General features: G+C 43.1%; 1 protein-coding gene across 17 annotated transcripts in view; it reads right to left on the minus strand.

Annotated features, from left to right (window-relative positions):
• nrcama (neuronal cell adhesion molecule a) overlaps nt 1–22,018 on the minus strand; it is a 152,354-nt gene that overhangs the window by 10,953 nt on the left and 119,383 nt on the right. For 7 of the 17 annotated variants that reach the window (XM_082964130.1, XM_082964127.1, XM_082964128.1 and 4 more), the window contains 21 exons: nt 20,099–20,292; nt 18,143–18,265; nt 17,719–17,889; nt 14,964–15,075; nt 14,507–14,691; nt 13,740–13,871; nt 13,190–13,333; nt 12,873–12,984; nt 11,193–11,359; nt 10,214–10,361; nt 9,787–9,911; nt 9,079–9,108; nt 8,538–8,639; nt 5,846–6,043; nt 5,188–5,258; nt 4,809–5,034; nt 4,107–4,222; nt 3,659–3,863; nt 3,082–3,204; nt 2,720–2,896; nt 2,056–2,091 (listed from right to left, as the gene is read on the minus strand). In XM_082964130.1, coding sequence (XP_082820256.1) covers nt 2,056–2,091; nt 2,720–2,896; nt 3,082–3,204; nt 3,659–3,863; nt 4,107–4,222; nt 4,809–5,034; nt 5,188–5,258; nt 5,846–6,043; nt 8,538–8,639; nt 9,079–9,108; nt 9,787–9,911; nt 10,214–10,361; nt 11,193–11,359; nt 12,873–12,984; nt 13,190–13,333; nt 13,740–13,871; nt 14,507–14,691; nt 14,964–15,075; nt 17,719–17,889; nt 18,143–18,265; nt 20,099–20,292 — 2,897 coding nt within the window. The remainder of the gene's footprint in view (nt 1–2,055; nt 2,092–2,719; nt 2,897–3,081; nt 3,205–3,658; nt 3,864–4,106; nt 4,223–4,808; nt 5,035–5,187; nt 5,259–5,845; nt 6,044–8,537; nt 8,640–9,078; nt 9,109–9,786; nt 9,912–10,213; nt 10,362–11,192; nt 11,360–12,872; nt 12,985–13,189; nt 13,334–13,739; nt 13,872–14,506; nt 14,692–14,963; nt 15,076–17,718; nt 17,890–18,142; nt 18,266–20,098; nt 20,293–22,018) is intronic. The other 10 variants (XM_082964132.1, XM_082964131.1, XM_082964140.1 and 7 more) reach the window with 3 other exon arrangements.

Here is a 22,018-nt window from a genome sequence, read left to right on the forward strand (position 1 = left end):
ATCATACAGGACAGAGTTAACATCATACAGGACAGATAGTTATAGTAGTTATAGTAGTTAACATCATACAGGACAGGTAGTTATAGTAGTTAACATCATACAGGACAGGTAGTTATAGTAGTTATAGTAGTTGACATCATATAGGACAGGTAGTTATAGAAGTTATAGTAGTTAACATCATACAGGACAGGTAGTTATAGAAGTTATAGTAGTTAACATCATATAGGACAGGAAGTTATAGAGTTATAGTAGTTAACATCATATAGGACAGGTAGTTATAGTAGTTATAGTAGTTATAGTAGTTAACATCATATAGGACAGGCAGTTATAGAGTTATAGTAGTTAACATCATATAGGACAGGTAGATATAGTAGTTAACATCATACAGGACAGGTAGTTATAGTAGTTAACATCATACAGGACAGGTAGTTATAGTAGTTCACATCATATAGGGCAGGTAGTTATAGAAGTTATAGTAGTTATAATAGTTAACATCATACAGGACAGGTAGTTATAGTAGTTAACATCATACAGGACAGGTAGTTATAGTAGTTATCATACAGGACAGGTAGTTATAGTAGTTATAGTAGTTAACATCATATAGGACAGGTAGTTATAGTAGTTATAGTAGTTAACATCATACAGGACAGGTAGTTATAGTAGTTAACATCATACAGGACAGGTAGTTATAGTAGTTATAGTAGTTAACATCATACAGGACAGGTAGTTATAGAAGTTATAGTAGTTAACATCATACAGGACAGGTAGTTATAGAAGTTATAGTAGTTAACATCATACAGGACAGGCAGTTATAGTAGTTAGCATCATATAGGACAGGTAGTTATAGTAGTTATTGTAGTTATAGTAGTTAACATCATACAGGACAGGCAGTTATAGTAGTTATAGTAGTTAACATCGTACAGGACAGGTAGTTATAGTAGTTAACGTCATACAGGACAGGTAGTTATAATAGTTATAGTAGTTAACATCATACAGGACAGGTAGTTATAGTAGTTAACATCATATAGTACAGGTAGTTATAGTAGTTATAGTAGTTAACATCATATAGGACAGGTAGTTATAGAAGTTATAGTAGTTAACATCATGTAGGATGGCTTAATAAAACACATGGTACAGTGATGGAATGAATTCATGAGCGAGGGCAAGAAAAGAAGGGGAAAGACTGAGCGAATGAAAGAGATGAGTAGCCTACAACATTGCTATTCATCCATTTAGGTCTTTTAAGGTGAATTGGACATAAGGGTTGGTGCTTGCGGATGCAATGAACGCAGTAACAGGCTGATTTCTTTACTTTACCACTTAGAATGAGGAAATGCATTGGGGGCATGCATTCTAAGCAGTATTCTAGACTGGCTATTGGAACGCAGCATTAGAGTTAACATCTACTCCCACAGTAGCTAACATAGAGCATTATGGGTACTGTAGTACATCATGCTACAGCTCACTGATGATGGAGGAAGGCACATGCAGACAGATTACAGTAGCTATCTATCAGAGTCTAGTTTCTCTGACTGGTAGAACATGCAGACAGATCCTCAGTAGCTATCTATCAGGGTCTAGTAACTGGTAGAACATGCAGACAGATATACAGTAGCTATCTATCAGGGTCTAGTAACTGGTAGAACATGCAGACAGATCTACAGTAGCTATCTATCAGGGTCTAGTTTCTCTGAATGGTAGAACATGCAGACAGATCTACAGTAGCTATCTATCAGGGTCTAGTTTCTCTACCTAGTAGAACATGCAGACAGATCTACAGTAGCTATCTATCAGGGTCTAGTAACCAGTAGAACATGCAGACAGATCTACAGTAGCTATCTATCAGAGTCTAGTAACCAGTAGAACATGCAGACAGATCTACAGTAGCTATCTATCAGGGTCTAGTAACCAGTAGAACATGCAGACAGATCTACAGTAGCTATCTCTCAGAGTCTAGTAACCAGTAGAACATGCAGACAGATCTACAGTAGCTGTCTATCAGGGTCTAGTAACTGGTAGAACATGCAGGTGCTTCCGCTGAGAGACTTATTTTACCTTTGACCACATCTACTATGGGTTGCTGAATAAAGGCTTCAGAGAGAAGAGGAGAAAGAGAAAGAGAGGAATAAAGAGAGATAGAGAGAAGAGAAGACAAACAGGCAGAGGTGATGTAAGTAGATGAGCAAGGAAAAAGGTCAACTAGATCCCACCGTGTTCCCATTTTAAAGACAAAGTCTTATTTCACCAAGTTCACGCAAAACAGAATGATTCAATACAGGTCGAACAACACGGGTGACAGTTTTACCACACTTGAACACGTCAAAGAGTCCATGCAACCTGAAAAGTGTGTTAACCTCTGAGAAAACAATGACTCTCAATCTGAGAGAAACCACTCTCAAATTCATAGACAGCAGCTTTAGAGTGTTGAGTGGAGACAAATAATAACTTCAACACACCCATAATACTTTGTACAATTTGCTTTCACAGTACCTAAAGCTCTATAGAGATACATTAGATTCCTTGACCAAGATGGCCGTCGTGCAATCACCTTGCCGGCATGCCAATGGCCATTCAGTGTTGTATTTCATTCTAGTGTTGCCCGTTGGTTTGGCCGGGGTAGGCCGTCATTCTAAATAAGAATTTGTTCTTAACTGACTTGCTTAGTTAAAGAAAGGTTAAATAAATAAATCAATAACATGTCATTCTACGTAAAGCTCACCTTCATCCATGATAGTGATGGCCTCCTCTGTGATGGTTGGGCCGGAGCCCTTGATGGTCTTAGCGTTGAAGTAGAACTTATAGCGGGTGCTGTATTTGAGGTCGGCCAGGGTTATGGTGGTCTCATTGGCTGGGAACGTCATCTCCTCAACGGGACCAAGCTCATTGGAGTTGTTGACTGAGAGAGGAGGAGGGGGGGAGAGAGCAAGAGAGAGATGCATAAGGATAAAGATATTGAAATGCTTCCTTTGATTTCAAACCAATCCAGTGAGGCACACACACATACACACCCAGAAGGGTTGGAAGCCAGGGTCAGCCACAGATGCAACAATAAAAATGCAGCAAATTGCCCAGCAGACTTACCTGGCTGGTATTTGAGTGTGTAGCCGGTGAGGCGACCATTGTTGTCCTGTGGAGGACCCCACTCCAGCGTCAGAGAGTCCATGTTGGTGTTCTTTATACGCAAGAAGGAAGGAGGACCGGGTACTAAACACACACAGATAAACACATGAATACAATGTCATAACGTGTGGATGCAATTATGCAAAATGACTTATTAACTAAAGAAAACCATCATTCATAGGCACACAACCATACAGTAACGTACAGACAAAACCATTCTAACCTGATATGGTCAGCATTGTTTCCAGCCCATAGTCAGCCCCTTCCTACAGTACAGCACAATGCATGACTATATGTATACGGTAGTGGTGGCTGGTGGAACTTTAAATGGGGAGGACGGGCTCATAGTAATGGCTGGAGCGGAATGGATGGAAGGGTCTCAAATACATTAAACATCTAGTTTCCATGTCTACCATTCCATTTAATCCATTCCATTCATTATTATGAGCCATCCTCCCCTCACCAGCCTCCTTTGGTATATGGATTAAACACAGAGAATCTATCCAACAACAGTAGGAGTCTGAATGATGCCCCTTACCTCCCTCTGGGGTCTCAAAGTTGTGGTTGGGGCTGAGGGGCCCCTCTCCCTTGCCGTTGACCACCCTGATGTTCAGTGTATAGAGGCTGTAGGGTTTGAGGCCTGGTAGTCTGCCGTCAGTCCTGTTCCCACTGAAGGCCAACACCTGCTGCTCCTCCTGCTGTGCCTCTGCCTGGTGGAGGCTACGCTCACGCCAGTAGGACACCTGCAGGACCACACACACATCAGACAAACATTCTGGTCTAAATTACCAGGTTCTTCCTGGTTCCATGATCGGCAGATTTCCTACTTATTCCCTCCTGATTGCAGGAAGATCTGGGCATTTTGGCAAACATACCAGAATGTTGCCCCCGAACTAACTGATGTATGTATTTAAGTATCAATATATTGTGGTGATAATAAATCTTTCTCCACATTGTGAGGGATCTCTGGTTGCTGTATACAGTACCTTGTAGCCCTGGAGTCGTCCCCTGACCATGGAGGTGAGGACAGGCTCCCAGTGAACCTCTGCTAGTGTCCCGTTCTGAACCAGCACCTGGACACTCTCTGGGGCTGACATGGGCACTGAGTGACAGACAAAGATTTCAACAGACTATACTCCATACTGGCATGAAATATTTCCTGACAACAACCTTCTAATTTGTATTCTAACTAGAAATGATTGGAGCTAGAAGTTACTGGAACTTATGGTGACAGTTTTCAGTTAGAAAATGACCATTCCTCTGTCCATTCACAACCTCCTCAGTTACATAGACCTACCCATGTACAGTAGTAGTACTCACAGTCCTCTCTACACACACACACACACACATTTTTTTTTACATTTTAGTCATTTAGCAGACGCTCTTATCCAGAGCGACTTACAGTAGTGAATGCATACATTTCATTTCATGGGAATCGAACCCACAACCCTGGCGTTAAACACCATGCTCTACCAACTGAGCCACACGGGACTACACACAACACACACACACACACACACACACACACACACACACACACACACACACACACACACACACACACACACACACACACACACACACACACACACACACACACACACACACACACACACACACACACACACACACACACACACACACACACACACACACACACAGAGAGAGACACATACTACAATACTCACCGTCCTCTCCAGAGTATCCCACCACCGCCTCAGGCGCTGGTCCGTTTCCGTAGTCGTTCACCGCCTGAACTTTGACCTCGTAGGGTACGAAAGTGGGCGTGCCTGACACCACATACTTGGAGGCGTTAGCCACGGTCTCAGACGACCAGTCCTCCTCCACATCCTTCTGTCTCCAGTTCACCTTGTACTGTAGTCCTGGCCCGTTGGACTGGAGGCCTGTCAGCTCCTATGGCAGAGATATTACAGGGGAAGAGGGGTCTTGGAATCACTGGGATAATAGTGAGATGGTGACACCATGAATAGGGTCAGGAATGCTCACTGTAGGCTGCTGAATAGAGACTAATGATACTGATTATACTTTAGATGGAGCAGATCTTACCTTCCATGAGATGACTAAGTTATTATGTTCAGTTCCAACACCTTGGACATCTGTTGGATTCACATCTGGAGCTAACAGAATCACAAACAGATCACAGATCAGACCAAACCTCTTGCCTTTTCTACAGTGTACATCAGAACCTTCTTACTCTATAGTCATCCCTACCTCTCACTCTAACACTTCTGACCATCTCCTCTATAGTCATCCCTACCTCTCACTCTAACACTTCTGACCATCTCCTCTATAGTCATCCCTACCTCTCACTCTAACACTTCTGACCATCTCCTCTATAGTCATCCCTACCTCTCACTCTAACACTTCTGACCATCTTCCTCTATAGTCATCCCTACCTCTCACTCTAACACTTCTGACCATCTCCTCTATAGTCATCCCTACCTCTCACTCTAACACTTCTGACCATCTCCTCTATAGTCATCCCTACCGCTCACTCTAACACTTCTGACCATCTTCCTCTATAGTCATCCCTACCGCTCACTCTAACACTTCTGACCATCTTCCTCTATAGTCATCCCTACCTCTCACTCTAACACTTCTGACCATCTCCTCTATAGTCATCCCTACCTCTAACCTCTACAGTTTCAAAACAGACTATTTGCATTTCTTTGACAATAAAGTAAGATCCACAGTATAGTTTTACCTGCAGGGTTGGTCCTGTACTGTCTGGAGGGCTGGCTGGGCTGGCTGTAGCCCACATGGTTCAAGGCCAGAACCCTGAAGGAGTAGTAGGCGTAGGGAGACAGGTCCAGGTGGGCCGTGGTCTTGGTGCCCTCCTCCTCTGTCAGGTTGTGCCACACCCCAGCCTGGTGGAGCAGGTCCTCATACTGGACTAGGAACTCTGGGAGGGGAGACAACATGGAGGAGGGGTTAGAACATGGAGGAGGGGATAGAATATGGAGGAGGGGTTAGAACATGGAGGAGGGGTTAGAACATGGAGGAGGGGTTAGAACATGGAGGAGGGGTTAGAACATGGAGGAGGGGTTAGAACATGGAGGAGGGGTTAGAACATGGAGGAGGGGTTAGAACATGGAGGAGGGGTTAGAATATAGAGGAGGGGTTAGAACATGGAGGAGGGGTTAGAACATGGAGGAGGGGATAGAATATGGAGGAGGGGTTAGAACATGGAGGAGGGGTTAGAACATGGAGGAGGGGTTAGAACATGGAGGAGGGGTTAGAACATGGAGGAGGGGTTAGAACATGGAGGAGGGGTTAGAAGATGGAGGAGGGAAATGGATTGGATCTTGGGTCGGTAGTGACCCTGTCGTGTTCATTATAATACAGTACTCTGTGTGGGGCTGTTGTGTTCATTATAATACAGTACTCTGTGTAGGGCTGTTGTGTTCATTATAATACAGTACTCTGTGTAGGGCTGTTGTGTTCATTATAATACAGTACTCTGTGTAGGGCTGTTGTGTTCATTATAATACAGTACTCTGTGTAGGGCTGTTGTGTTCATTATAATACAGTACTCTGTGTAGGGCTGTTGTGTTCATTATAATACAGTACTCTGTGTAGGGCTGTTGTGTTCATTATAATACAGTACTCTGTGTAGGGCTGTTGTGTTCATTATAATACAGTACTCTGTGTAGGGCTGTTGTGTTCATTATAATACAGTACTCTGTGTAGGGCTGTTGTGTTCATTATAATACAGTACTCTGTGTAGGGCTGTTGTGTTCATTATAATACAGTACTCTGTGTAGGGCTGTTGTGTTCATTATAATACAGTACTCTGTGTGGGGCTGTTGTGTTCATTATAATACAGTACTCTGTGTAGGGCTGTTGTGTTCATTATAATACAGTACTCTGTGTAGGGCTGTTGTGTTCATTATAATACAGTACTCTGTGTAGGGCTGTTGTGTTCATTATAATACAGTACTCTGTGTAGGGCTGTTGTGTTCATTATAATACAGTACTCTGTGTAGGGCTGTTGTGTTCATTATAATACAGTACTCTGTGTAGGGCTGTTGTGTTCATTATAATACAGTACTCTGTGTAGGGCTGTTGTGTTCATTATAATACAGTACTCTGTGTAGGGCTGTTGTGTTCATTATAATACAGTACTCTGTGTAGGGCTGTTGTGTTCATTATAATACAGTACTCTGTGTAGGGCTGTTGTGTTCATTATAATACAGTACTCTGTGTAGGGCTGTTGTGTTCATTATAATACAGTACTCTGTGTAGGGCTGTTGTGTTCATTATAATACAGTACTCTGTGTAGGGCTGTTGTGTTCATTATAATACAGTACTCTGTGTGGGGCTGTTGTGTTTATTATAATACAGTACTCTGTGTAGGGTTGTTGTGTTCATTATAAATGTCACGTCCTGACCAGCAGAGGGAGTAAGTGTATAAGTTTTGGTCAGGGCGTGGCAGAAGGAGTTGTGTTTTGTATGTTCTGTCTAGGTTGGGTTGTTCTATGTATAGTTAATTGGGGTGGACTTCCAATTGAAGGCAGGTGTGTGGTGTTGCCTTTGATTGGGAGTCCTATATTAGTTGGGTGTGTTTGTCTGTGTGTTGGTGGGTAATTGTTTGTGAGCACTGCGTTGATTGAGCCTGCTACACTGTCTAGTCGTGAGTACTGTTTATTGTTTTTTCCATGTGGATGCGTTTCTGAGTTTAAATAAAAAGATGAGTATCCACATACCCGCTGCATTTTGGTCCTCCCTTCAACACCACGACGAAATCCGTGACAATAATACAGTACTCTGTGTGGGGCTGTTGTGTTCATTATAATACAGTACTCTGTGTGGGGCTGTTGTGTTCATTATAATACAGTACTCTGTGTAGGGCTGTTGTGTTCATTATAATACAGTACTCTGTGTAGGGCTGTTGTGTTCATTATAATGCAGTACTCTGTGTGGGGCTGTTGTGTTCATTATAATACAGTACTCTGTGGGGCTGTTGCGTTCATTATAATACAGTACTCTGTGTAGGGCTGTTGTGTTCATTATAATACAGTACTCTGTGTAGGGCTGTTGTGTTCATTATAATACAGTACTCTGTGTAGGGCTGTTGTGTTCATTATAATACAGTACCTCTGTGTAGGGCTGTTGTGTTCATTATAATACAGTACTCTGTGTAGGGCTGTCGTGTTCATTATAATACAGTACTCTGTGTAGGGCTGTTGTGTTCATTATAATACAGTACTCTGTGTAGGGCTGTTGTGTTCATTATAATACAGTACCCTGTGTAGGGCTGTTGTGTTCATTATAATACAGTACTCTGTGTATGAAGGCTGTTGTGTTCATTATAATACAGTACCCTGTGTAGGGCTGTTGTGTTCATTATAATACAGTACTCTGTGTTGAAGGTTGTGTTCATTATAATACAGTACTCTGTGTGGGGCTGTTGTGTTCGTCCCCAGGTATCCAGGTGAGCTGGACGCTCCTCTCTCTCTGGTCAGTCAGCTCCAGGTCTGTAGGGGGGTCTGGTTCCTCTGGAGAGGAAAACACAGTGTCAGTACCACTCACTACAACAACAAGGTCACCTGATGCTTTGGGGGGTGGGAGTCAGCATGCCTTGTTTGATAAACGGAGTAAGTGAGCGTGAGTCCAAAATGAGCAGGATCCAACTCCAACCCAAAACACAGTAGTCAGATGGACATAGTTACTACTATTACTAATAATACTCATCACACTACTGAATCAATCTAATGATACACCAGACACTTCAAACACACACAGACTGGTTCTCTCTGGTCACGGACGTCAATATGCCACTGTAGTAGCATCACAACAGAGCCATAGCATGCTAACAAAACGGACAGGACTGCTACAGTAAGGGTGAAGGTCAGCTCTCACACACTCAGGACTGAGGGAGAGGAGTGGATGAGGAATGATGATGATGATATGGCCAACAGGACTAGAGTTGTTTACCGTAGACAATAGCAGGAGTTGGAGTAGCCTCTGAGAGAGCAAGGACAGGAGTCAGATAGGAGTGAGAGGTTAGTGACAAAACACTGGTCTCAGAGAGAGGAAGAATAGGACTACACAGCAACAGGAAGGTTATGAAATACTGGTGTTACTATAGTCAATCATCAGTATTACAACACTCTAGTATTGGTTATGAAATACTACTGTTACTATAGTCAATCATCAATATTACAACACTCTAGTATTGGTTATGAAATACTAGTGTTACTATAGTCAATCATCAATATTACAACACTCTAGTATTGGTTATGAAATACTAGTGTTACTATAGTCAATCATCAATATTACAACACTCTAGTATTGGTTATGAAATACTAGTGTTACTATAGTCAATCATCAATATTACAACACTCTAGTATTGGTTATGAAATACTAGTGTTACTATAGTCAATCATCAATATAACTACACTGTAGTAGTACAACTCTGTGAGCATTAGATCAGACTACAAAGTATTGAAATAAAGATGTTAACAGACTATTCAGAACATGTACATGCGTGTCTACCACAGAGATGAAACATATCAAATGGTCATTAGAGTAACTAGAGGACATAGAATATAGGTAGCTGATAGAACGAGGAAAGGATACAATGTGTTGTATATCCTAAGATAAGTTAGCTAAACATCATGTGAAGTATAAAGGTAAACCCACCAACGACGGTGAGCATGGCGCTAGCTGAGTCCTGGTCCAGGGTGGTGTTCATGACACAGGTGTAAGTTCCCTCGTCCTCCTCTGTCACGTCGTTGATGGTCAGACTGTCAGTGTCCACCAAGAACCTAACATAACACCACCACACACAGTCAGACAATCATGCTTACAGTAACCTCCTCATCCAATCATACATTTAACAAATACATGATTTTTTCAGGCTTTTGCTCCAGCCCTGCTGTAACACACCTAATGCAGGGGCCTGAGGAGGGCCTGAGGAGGGCCTGAGGAGCAGTTTGATTAGTAGAATGAGGTGTGTCAGAATCAGGGAGGACGTTATCTCTCCTGGACTAGGGTTGACCACCACTGGCCTATAGCAGACCCATATCTATAGAGAGAAGGTGTGTATAGAGGAGATGGTCTACAGTACCTCTCGTCGTCAGGCAGCTCTCCGTTGTCTTTGAGCCAGTTCATGGTGGGGATCAGGGTGGGGTCGTGTTTAACTTTACACTCAAACACTGCCTTCCTGTTCCTCTGGACCACCATGTACTCTGGCTGGGCCAGGATCCTCGTCGGCTCTGAAGGACAATACACACATATATGGTTACACTTCATATGAATACCCTCTTAATAACGCATTATAACATCTAGAACTACATTCATAATGCATTATAACATTTATAACTACATTCATAATGCATTATAAGTGTCTATAAATACATTCATAATGCATTATAAGTGTCTATAACTACATTCATAATGCATTATAAGTGTCTATAACTACATTCATAATGCATAATAAGTGCCCATAACTACATTCATAATGCATTATAAGTGTCCATAACTACATTCATAATGCATTATAAGTGTCTATAACTACATTCATAATGCATTATAAGTGTCTATAACTACATTCATAATGCACCATAAGCGCATTCATAACACCTTATGAGCTATGTGCATAATACACAATAATGCACAACACAGCCATAGGTGATAGATGGTCATAAACATCTATAACTACATTCATAAAGGATTATAACATCTATAAATACATCCATAAAGCATTATAAGTGTCTATAACTATATTCATAAGGCATTATAACATTTACAAATACATCCATAAAGCATTGTGTCTATAACTATATTCATAAAGCATTATAACATCTATAAATACATTCATAAAGCATTATAACATCTATACATGCATCCATAAAGCATTATAAGTGTCTATAACTATATTCATAAAGCATTATAACATCTATAAATACATCCATAAAGCATTATAACATTTATACATACATCCATAAAGCATTTCAACATCTATAAATACATTCATAATGCATTATAAGTGTCCATAACTACATTCATAAATCATTATAATCAGGTTATAAGCAGGCTTGTCTGACCTTTGACCTCCAGGTAGACATGGTTCTCCTTGGTTCCCAGGTTGTTGGAGGCTATACAGGTGTACTTGCCACTGTTCAGGGACTGGGCTACGTTGATCTCTAAGGTACCATTATTATGGATCACATATGGGTCTCTATTCAGGATACTGATCTGGCTGTCCTTAAACCTGCAGAGGAAACACATTAGAACACTGGGTCCCTGTGAGACTTCATCAATGTAGTTATTCATCAGCTCAGTTCTTTAGGAGAAGATCATGTAGAACAGTTTGTGACTGTAGGACTTTACAGGACACTGTGTGATATTCATTTAGCAGCTCTCTGTTCACAATCACACTAGCCTCAGTGAACTCCATTAGGAAGTGCAGTGGTGTTACCAGAGTGGAGTAACCAGAGTGGAGTTAACAGAGAGGTGTTAACATTAAGGTGTTAACAGAGTGGTGTTACCAGAGTGGTGTTACCAGAGTGGTGTTAACAGAGTGGTGTTAACAGAGTGGTGTTAACAGAGTGGTGTTAACAGAGCGGTGTTAACAGAGCGGTGTTAACAGAGCGGTGTTAACAGAGTGGTGTTAACAGAGTGGTGTTACCAGAGTGGTGTTAACAGAGTGGTGTTAACAGAGCGTTGTTAACAGAGTGGTGTTAACAGAGTGGTGTTACCAGAGTGGTGTTAACAGAGTGGTGTTACCAGATAGGTGTTAACAGAGTGGTGTTAACAGAGTGGTGTTAACAGAGTGGAGTTAACAGATAGGTGTTAACAGAGTGGTGTTAACAGCGTGGTGTTAACAGAGTGGAGTTAACAGAGTGGAGTTAACAGAGTGGTGTTAACAGAGGGGTGATAACAGAGGGGTGATAACAGAGGGGTGTTAAGAGAGTGGTGTTAACAGATAGGTGTTAACAGAGGGGTGATAACAGAGGGGTGTTAACAGATAGGTGTTAACAGATAGGTGTTAACAGAGTGGTGTTAACAGAGTGGTGTTAACAGAGTGGTGTTAACAGAGTGGTGTTAACAGATAGGTGTTAACAGAGGGTGAGGGTGTTAACAGAGCGGTGTTAACAGAGTCGGTGTTAACAGATAGGTGTTAACAGATAGGTGTTAACAGAGTGGTGTTAACAGAGTGGTGTTAACAGAGTGGTGTTAACAGATAGGTGTTAACAGATAGGTGTTAACAGAGTGGTGTTAACAGAGTAGTGTTAACAGAGTGGTGTTAACAGAGTGGTGTTAACAGATAGGTGTTAACATAGAGGTGTTAACAGAGTGGTGTTAACAGAGTGGTGTTAACAGATAGGTGTTAACAGATAGGTGTTAACAGAGTAGTGTTAACAGAGTAGTGTTAACAGAGTGCCCTTTACAACATCCCTAAGGGGTGTCTCTTGTGAGAAAGGTTATTGAGATTGTGGAAAAGCTACTGGGCAACCACTGGAGATGTACTATACCTACTTTATAAGCAAGATGGCAAACTGCTGACTGGCTTGTGAGACTAGAGTCTGTCTGGCTGGCTGGCTTGTGAGACTAGAGTCTGGCTGGCTGGCTTGTGAGACTAGAATCTGACTGACTGGCTTGTGAGACTAGAGTCTGACTGACTGGCTTGTGAGACTAGAGTCTGTCTGGCTGGCTGGCTTGTGTGACTAGAGTCTGGCTGGCTGGCTGGCTGGCTTGCAAGACTTAGAGCCAGATGGACTAACCATGTGATGGTTGGTATGGGCGAGCCGAACGAGGCACAGTCCAGGAAGGCAGGATTGTTGGTGATGACCTGGTACACATTGTTGGGGGGAGTCAGCACCCTTGGTGCTTCGGCTGAAAACAGAAACAAATAATATTGATAATGATTACTATACCATAACGTGACATGAGAATGATGCAGCGAACACAAAATGCTCTCATTGGCCAAAACAATGTTCAAGAGTTGTAAAGCTCAAGAGTTTAGAGTTTTTATTTGTTTATTGACTTAATATTCTGATTCTAAAAGGCAGATTCAATGGTTGTGTTTCCAGTAACTCACCAAGCACATTGACAAAAGCATTAGCCAGCAGGTAGCCAAACTCATTGGAGGCGTTGCACTGGTAGACAGCGCTGGAGCCAGTCTGGACGTCGCTCAGAATCACTGTGTCGTCCTCCACTTTCCGACTCATGTCCTTTGGAGAGTCTATCAAGGGATCACAGGCTAGATATACAGTATGTCACACATTCAATCCTCTGCTCACTCTTCCTCCTGCACATCTGGATGTTCATACTCACTTGAGAGATAACATCATATAGATGTGTGCTCTGGCCACATAGGGGATGAATCCTAATTTGATTGGATACTCTACTTGCGCGCAGCACCATATTTTGTGCAAATCCCTCATTGACATCAATGAATGATTTATGCAATAGGATATGAGCTCTGCAGCTGTTCTACCTATTTAAGTGAAACACACGGACTATAAATCTCTCTGGATAAGAGCGTTTGCTAAATTACTAAAATGTAAATGTACGCTTCAGTGTGCATTTCTCCAGTTAGGATTCGTTCCATTGAGCCTCTGTCTGGGGTGGAAGTGTACTAGACTCACCTTCGACGGGGACTCCGTTGACGGACCAGGCGATTTGGGGCTTGGGGTCTCCACTGACCCTGCAGGTAAGGATGCCCGTCTCCTTCGGGGCCAGGATCAGGTTCCTGGGGGCACTGATCCAGAACGGAGCCGCTGGGGGGGGAAGGGGGGGTGAAAGATAGTCAGAGAAAGAGAGAGAGAGGGACAGACCTGTAGAATACCCCTTTTAAAATCGGTAACACTGTAAAGGTACTAGTGTTAGGAACATTACTGTTACGGTAACACTGTAAAGGTGCTAGTGTTAGGAACATTACTGTTACGGTAAGACTGTAAAGGTACTAGTGTTAGGAACATTTCTGTTACGGTAACACTGTAAAGGTACTAGTGTTAGGAACATTACTGTTACGGTAACACTGTAAAGGTACTAGTGTTAGGAACATTACTGTTACAGTAACACTGTAAAGGTACTAGTGTTAGGAACATTACTGTTACGGTAACACTGTAAAGGTACTAGTGTTAGGAACATTACTGTTACGGTAACACTGTAAAGGTACTAGTGTTAGGAACATTACTGTTACGGTAACACTGTAAAGGTACTAGTGTTAGGAACATTACTCTTACGGTAACACTGTAAAGGTACTAGTGTTAGGAACATTACTGTTACGGTAACACTGTAAAGGTACTAGTGTTAGGAACATTACTGTTACGGTAACACTGTAAAGGTACTAGTGTTAGGAACATTTCTCCACAAATTCCCTCTAGCCCAAACTCTTCGTTGTGTCACAGACCTTTGACGTTGACTTTGATGGTGTGATGGGCGGAACCTAGGCTGTTCTTGGCCGTGCAGCGGTAGTCCCCGGCGTCCGCCTCCATCACATCTGCGATCTTCAACGTCTTCTGGAAGTTGTGGAAGGACATCCGGCTGCTAGGAAGATCGCCACTCTCCTTATACCAGGACACCTCCGGAGTCGGGCTAGCAGAAACAACATCAACAAAATAAATCACTTACCAATATCTGTGTATTGTCCACAGTCCAAGAACAGACAGACAGCTAGTCAAATGTTGTCTAGGTAACCAGCCTGATTTTGCAATACCAAACATGTTGTTGTCTTGACAAGGCAACAAAGTAGTATTGCTGAATGTCACATACAAAGATTAAACAAATCAACCTGCCCTTGTGCAAAAACAGAAGTAAAAACCTTGTGCCCAGCAGTCTTGTTCATGCAGTGTTGTGGGCGTACTTACAGTCCTTCAGCGATACACTCTAGCTCCAGAACCCCTCCCCTCAGGGCCATCTGGGTGCTGCTCCGCCCCAGAGGAGCCATGAAGCTGGGTCGCCGCTCCCCCGATGGACTGTCTGGAGAACAGGACAGGAAACACAATCATCTCACCACCAGAACCACACCCTCTTATACCCTGTTCACACTACTGAGCCAATCCGAGCTGAGCCAAGCTAAATAGTACTTCACTGACCTGGGTGGTGGGTAAATATAGTTGCTGAATTGTGGAAAGGGTATAACTGTCTGTAGCTAGCTGTGACCATTCAGTTCGTAGAGCCAGTAGTCCAGCACCAGCGGCATATAGACTATTAAAGGATAGTAGTAATATCCCGTGCTGTTATGGACTGTGATAGTGGATATATAATGAGTTAACTGTAGCCAGGCAGGCCCTACGTTGGCCCTTTCACAGGCTGCTTCCCAAATGGCTCCCTTTTCCCCATAGTGCACTATATAGGACCACTGGTCTAAAGTAGACACACAACACCTGGAGAGTCAGGCCGTCCAGTCGTCAATCTGTTGCCATGACAACCAAGGGATCTAGGATCTCTCACTTAGTATCCTTCCTCGATATAATCATATGACAGATTTTAGCCTCATGCTAGCTACGGCTGCTATGATTCTGACATGTTTAGCCCTAAGCAAGCCCTTACTGAAAGGTCTTGGTAAATCTCTTGCAGTCATTTTACAATGAGACTAGATTGAGTGAGTAGAGCTGGGGGGAATGTGTGGTATACAGCACATTGACGTGAACCGCTGATTGGATGGACAGAACACAGATTGTGTTTAATGATCTTTCCATGCATGCCTTTTTCAGGGTCAGAGACTTACATTAAAAGAACATGGAAAGATCTAGATGAGAGAGGGAGAAAATACTGTATACGGCTCAGACAAGAGTTTCATCATACTAGTCCTGTATGCTGTGTGCTTCACTTTGGATTTCATCATCTAACTATTGGGTTATGTGTTGAATTTAAACTAGGAGGAGCATCCTTTTTACTATGAATAATGCTAAACTAATGGGAAGCTTATGGTTAACGTTAGTAGATGAATGCCCATTGGTTAACATTAGTAGATGAATACCATTGGTTTGGAAGGAATATCCATCCAAAGAAAGGAACATCCATTGCAGTAAAGAAAATGGATTTGATTGGTTGCTTTTTCTTGATGGGTTTCCTACAAATGAATCCACCTTTTAGGCATTTGGTTTTCCAAGTGAGAAGGTAAGCTAAGTTAACACAGTACAGGGTAAAGGGAGAGGGTTTGGTTATGGAATGTAATTAACATTGTTTGATGTTATTTTGTTATATTATGTTATCAATGTTAATTTAGTCACACTGGATGAGGTTGGGAGTAGATGATCAGGTCAGGTATATTCCAGGTAGGTTATACTACAGGTGTTGGAGTCAGGTGGGTCAGGTATATTCCAGGTAGGTTATACTACAGGTGTTGGAGTCAGGTGGGTCAGGTATATTCCAGGTAGGTTATACTACAGGTGTTGGAGTCAGGTGGGTCAGGTATATTCCAGGTAGGTTATACTACAGGTGTTGGAGTCAGGTGGGTCAGGTATACTCCAGGTAGGTTATACTACAGGTGTTGGAGTCAGGTGGGTCAGGTATATTCCAGGTAGGTTATACTACATGTGTTGGAGTCAGGTATATTCCAGGTAGGTTATACTACAGGTGTTGGAGGCAGGTGGGTCAGGTATATTCCAGGTAGGTTATACTACAGGTGTTGGAGTCAGGTGGGTCAGGTATATTCCAGGTAGGTTATACTACAGGTGTTGGAGTCAGGTGGGTCAGGTATATTCCAGGTAGGTTATACTACAGGTGTTGGAGTCAGGTGGGTCAGGTATATTCCAGGTAGGTTATACTACAGGTGTTGGAGTCAGGTGGGTCAGGTATATTCCAGGTAGGTTATACTACAGGTGTTGGAGTCAGGTGGGTCAGGTATATTCCAGGTAGGTTATACTACAGGTGTTGGAGTCAGGTGGGTCAGGTATATTCCAGGTAGGTTATACTACAGGTGTTGGAGTCAGGTGGGTCAGGTATATTCCAGGTAGGTTAGAATAAAAGGAGGAGTTGGGATGGGGCTGGGTTCACTTTGGGGTAAGGGGGTAAACCAGCACTCACCAACAAATAAATTGTTCGTATAATTGTACATAGCTGCCACAGTTTCATTGATTGCATCCACTGTAAAAATCAATCAGAACATCATGAGCATGCAGTACTACATAGACATCTACAGGGAACAACCATGGGGAGATTCAGTTTAGAGAAAGGGATATCATCAAACAAATATCATCAAACAACAGCAACATGAAAGGACAGTTAAAAAATCCCTCACACATTCCAATGATGAGTATTACAAAATATTCTAGAAGATTGTCACTATATTAAAATATTGCAAAACAAGGCAATGTGAAGATGCACAGAAACATGTAAACATACAATGACAAAATGTCAAGGTGTCCGCTAACACTCAGATAGGACCAGACAACTCAGGGAAGGGAGGACCCAGGGACAGCCCAGGACAAAGACCGTCTTGCCCAAATTTGCTCCCTTCGCCTTGGCCCTAACCCTTGTTTACAGATCTGAAGGGTATCGATAGGTATAAACAGTGTAGAGGTGGAGCTTCCACCTTACAGATCAGCAAACATCTAAGGTTTAGGAACCCACTGGGACTGGTTAAAAGCCTCTGTGCTGAGTGGGATGGACACTTACTGTCCAGGACTTTGACAGTGATGGGTTGTTTCTGCTGGATGGTCTGTGTGTGGGGGAAGCGGGCGTAACAGATGTAGTCGTTCCTGGTGTCGTCCAATAGGACGTTAGAGAAGTACAGGTCTCCGTTTAACGCCTGGGACACACGCGTGTTCTGAGGCAGGCGCTGGAAGTCTACGAGGGGGGGGAGAGAAGAGGAAGAGATGATGTAGCACATGAAATATTTTACACATGATGACTGTATACAATTACACTAAATATTGATGCTTACTAACAACTAAAAACAGACCCTATATAATCTCAGAACACATTGTATTGCACAGTCCGGCAATATGACTTCTAGAATTGGAGTTTACAGCATACTGTCTGGATGTAAGCCAACACACAACACTGATGTAGAAATGTATGAAACCCCTTGAAGACTTACTGTTGTCCATCCAGAAGATGATGGGAGGGGGCAGGCCTGCAGGGGGTCGACACTGCAGCACCAGAGACACTCCCACCTGTACCATGATTGCCTCTTTCCTCTCCTTCGACCACAAGGGGGACCCTGTGTCACACAAACAGACATCATACAGACAGCCGTGAGGTAGGGGCCCTGTGTAAAATGTACAACAGGGAAAATTGGAGGTAGGGGCCCTGTTTAAAATGTTCAACAGGGAGGTAGGGGCCCTGTTTAAAATGTTCAACAGGGAGGTAGGGGCCCTGTACAACAGGGAGTTAGGGGCCCTGTTTAAAATGTTCAACAGGGATGTAGGGGCCCTGTACAACAGGGAGTTAGGGGCCCTGTTTAAATGTACAACAGGGAGGTAGGGGCCCTGTACAACAGGGAGTTAGGGGCCCTGTTTAAATGTACAACAGGGAGGTAGGGGCCCTGTTTAAAATGTTCAACAGGGAGGTAGGGGCCCTGTTTAAAATGTTCAACAGGGAGGTAGGGGCCCTGTTTAAAATGTACAACAGGGAGGTAGGGGCCCTGTTTAAAATGTACAACAGGGAGGTAGGGGCCCTGTTTAAAATGTTCTACAGGGAGGTAGGGGCCCTGTTTAAAATGTTCTACAGGGAGGTAGGGGCCCTGTTTAAAATGTTCAACAGGGAGGTAGGGGCCCTGTTTAAAATGTTCAACAGGGAGGTAGGGGCCCTGTTTAAAATGTTCAACAGGGAGGTAGGGGCCCTGTTTAAAATGTTCTACAGGGAGGTAGGGGCCCTGTTTAAAATGTTCTACAGGGAGGTAGGGGCCCTGTTTAAAATGTTCTACAGGGAGGTAGGGGCCCTGTTTAAAATGTACAACAGGGAGGTAGGGGCCCTGTTTAAAATGTACAACAGGGAGGTAGGGGCCCTGTTTAAAATGTTCTACAGGGAGGTAGGGGCCCTGTTTAAAATGTTCAACAGGGAGGTAGGGGCCCTGTTTAAAATGTTCTACAGGGAGGTAGGGGCCCTGTTTAAAATGTTCTACAGGGAGGTAGGGGCCCTGTTTAAAATGTTCTACAGGGAGGTAGGGGCCCTGTTTAAAATGTTCAACAGGGAGGTAGGGGCCCTGTTTAAAATGTTCTACAGGGAGGTAGGGGCCCTGTTTAAAATGTTCTACAGGGAGGTAGGGGCCCTGTTTAAAATGTTCTACAGGGAGGTAGGGGCCCTGTTTAAAATGTTCTACAGTGAGTTATGTCTTTAAAATATCAGAATGGTTAACTATAATCTGTAAAGACATTGAAAATATCTGCTGATTGTAATACTTGTTCAATACAGATTCATCATTCCTTCAGGGAGAGTTTACAAAGTGGATAGGTTTGTTATGGCTGGAATCCCAGGGTAAAAGAGTTGTACTAAGGTTGGCTAAGGTTAAAAACAGGCTAAGGTTAAAGACAGGCTCAGGTTAAAGACAGATTAAGGTTAAAAACAGGCTATGGTTAAAGACAGGCTAAGGTTAAAAACAGGCTAAGGTTAAAAACAGGCTAAGGTTAAAAACAGGCTAAGGTTAAAGAACAGGCTAAGGTTAAAAACAGGCTAAGGTTAAAGACAGGCTCAGGGTAAAGACAGGCTCAGGTAAAGACAGGCTAAGTTAAAGACAGGCTAAGGTTAAAGACAGGCTAAGGTTAAAGACAGGCTCTGGGTAAAGACAGGCTCAGGGTAAAGACAGGCTCAGGGTAAAGACAGGCTAAGGTTAAAGACAGGCTAAGGTTAAAGACAGGCTCAGAAGACAGCTAAGGTTAAAGACAGGCTAAGGTTAAAGACAGGCTCTGGGTAAAGACAGGCTCAGGGTAAAGACAGGCTCAGGGTAAAGACAGGCTAAGGTTAAAGACAGGCTAAGGTTAAAGACAGGCTCAGAGTTAAAGACAGGCTCAGGGTAAAGACAGGCTCAGTAACAGTTGGAAATAACGGTTCTTACTCGACTGTCTGATGACGATGTTGTTGGAAACTGCAGTCCCGTGCTCGTTGCGTGCGGTACACTGGTAGATCCCCTCGTAGGCCTCAGCCTTCTCCCCACTGATGTCTATGACCAGCGTCCCTGAGCTCGGCTTCATCAACACCTTAGAGTCCTTCTCCACGTCAAAATGTGTCCCATTCCGTGTCCAGGAAAAGCTGGATGAAACATAAGGGGTTAAAGTAGGCTAGAGTAGAGTAGAGTAGAGTAGAGTAGAGTAGAGTACAGTACAGTACAGTACAGTACAGCACAGTACAGTACAGTACAGTAGAAAATGTAATTGACACTACATGGAATAGGGCTGAATAACAATGACTAGTCATTGGGAATCATGTGATTCATTTGGAAACCTCCTCTTGAGGGTCAGTACTGTAGGTGGTGTATCTAATAGTTTAGAAACCTCCTCTTGAGGGTCAGTACTGTAGGTGGTGTATCTAATGGTTTAGAAACCTCCTCTTGAGGGTCAGTACTGTAGGTGATGTATCTAATGGTTTAGAAACCTCCTCTTGAGGGTCAGTACTGTAGGTGGTGTATCTAATGGTTTAGAAACCTCCTCTTGAGGGTCAGTACTGTAGGTGATGTATCTAATAGTTTAGAAACCTCCTCTTGAGGGTCAGTACTGTAGGTGGTGTATCTAATGGTTTAGAAACCTCCTCTTGAGGGTCAGTACTGTAGGTGGTGATGTATCTAATAGTTTAGAAACCTCCTCTTGAGGGTCAGTACTGTAGGTGGTGTATCTAATGGTTTAGAAACCTCCTCTAGAGGGTCAGTACTGTAGGTGTGTCACAGCTGTCTTCAGAAATGGACCAAGGCGCAGCGGGAATGTGGATACTCATATTTTAATTCAAAAAAGGAGTAAAGCATCCACCGGACAAAAACAATAGACGACAGCAACAGTCTTGCAGGCACACAAAACGCAATGCAAGAACAACTACCCACAACCCCAAAGAAAAACACACACTACTATATAGGACTCCCAATCAAAGGCAACTCAACACACCTGCCTTCAATTGGGAGTCCAATCACCAACACAACACTTAACACACAAAACCCTGCCACATCCTGACCAAAACTAATCCAATTGCTCCCTCTGCTGGTCAGGACGTGACAAGGTGGTGTATCTAATGGTTTAGAAACCTCCTCTTGAGGGTCAGTACTGTAGGTGGTGTATCTAATAGTTTAGAAACCTCCTCTTGAGGGTCAGTACTGTAGGTGGTGATGTATCTAATAGTTTAGAAACCTCCTCTTGAGGGTCAGTACTGTAGGTGGTGTATCTAATGGTTTAGAAACCTCCTCTTGAGGGTCAGTACTGTAGGTGGTGTTTCTAATGGTTTAGAAACCTCCTCTTGAGGGTCAGTACTGTAGGTGGTGTATCTAATAGTTTAGAAACCTCCTCTTGAGGGTCAGTACTGTAGGTGGTGATGTATCTAATGGTTTAGAAACCTCCTCTTGAGGGTCAGTACTGTAGGTGGTGATGTATCTAATAGTTTAGAAACCTCCTCTTGAGGGTCAGTACTGTAGGTGGTGTATCTAATGGTTTAGAAACCTCCTCTAGAGGGTCAGTACTGTAGGTGTGTCACAGCTGTCTTCAGAAATGGACCAAGGCGCAGCGGGAATGTGGATACTCATATTTTAATTCAAAAAAGGAGTAAAGCATCCACCGGACAAAAACAATAGACGACAGCAACAGTCTTGCAGGCACACAAAACGCAATGCAAGAACAACTACCCACAACCCCAAAGAAAAACACACACTACTATATAGGACTCCCAATCAAAGGCAACTCAACACACCTGCCTTCAATTGGGAGTCCAATCACCAACACAACACTTAACACACAAAACCCTGCCACATCCTGACCAAAACTAATCCAATTGCTCCCTC

This window comes from Salmo salar, chromosome 17, assembly GCF_965601325.2.
Source record: "Salmo salar chromosome 17, fSalSal1, whole genome shotgun sequence".
NCBI lineage: Eukaryota > Metazoa > Chordata > Actinopteri > Salmoniformes > Salmonidae > Salmo > Salmo salar.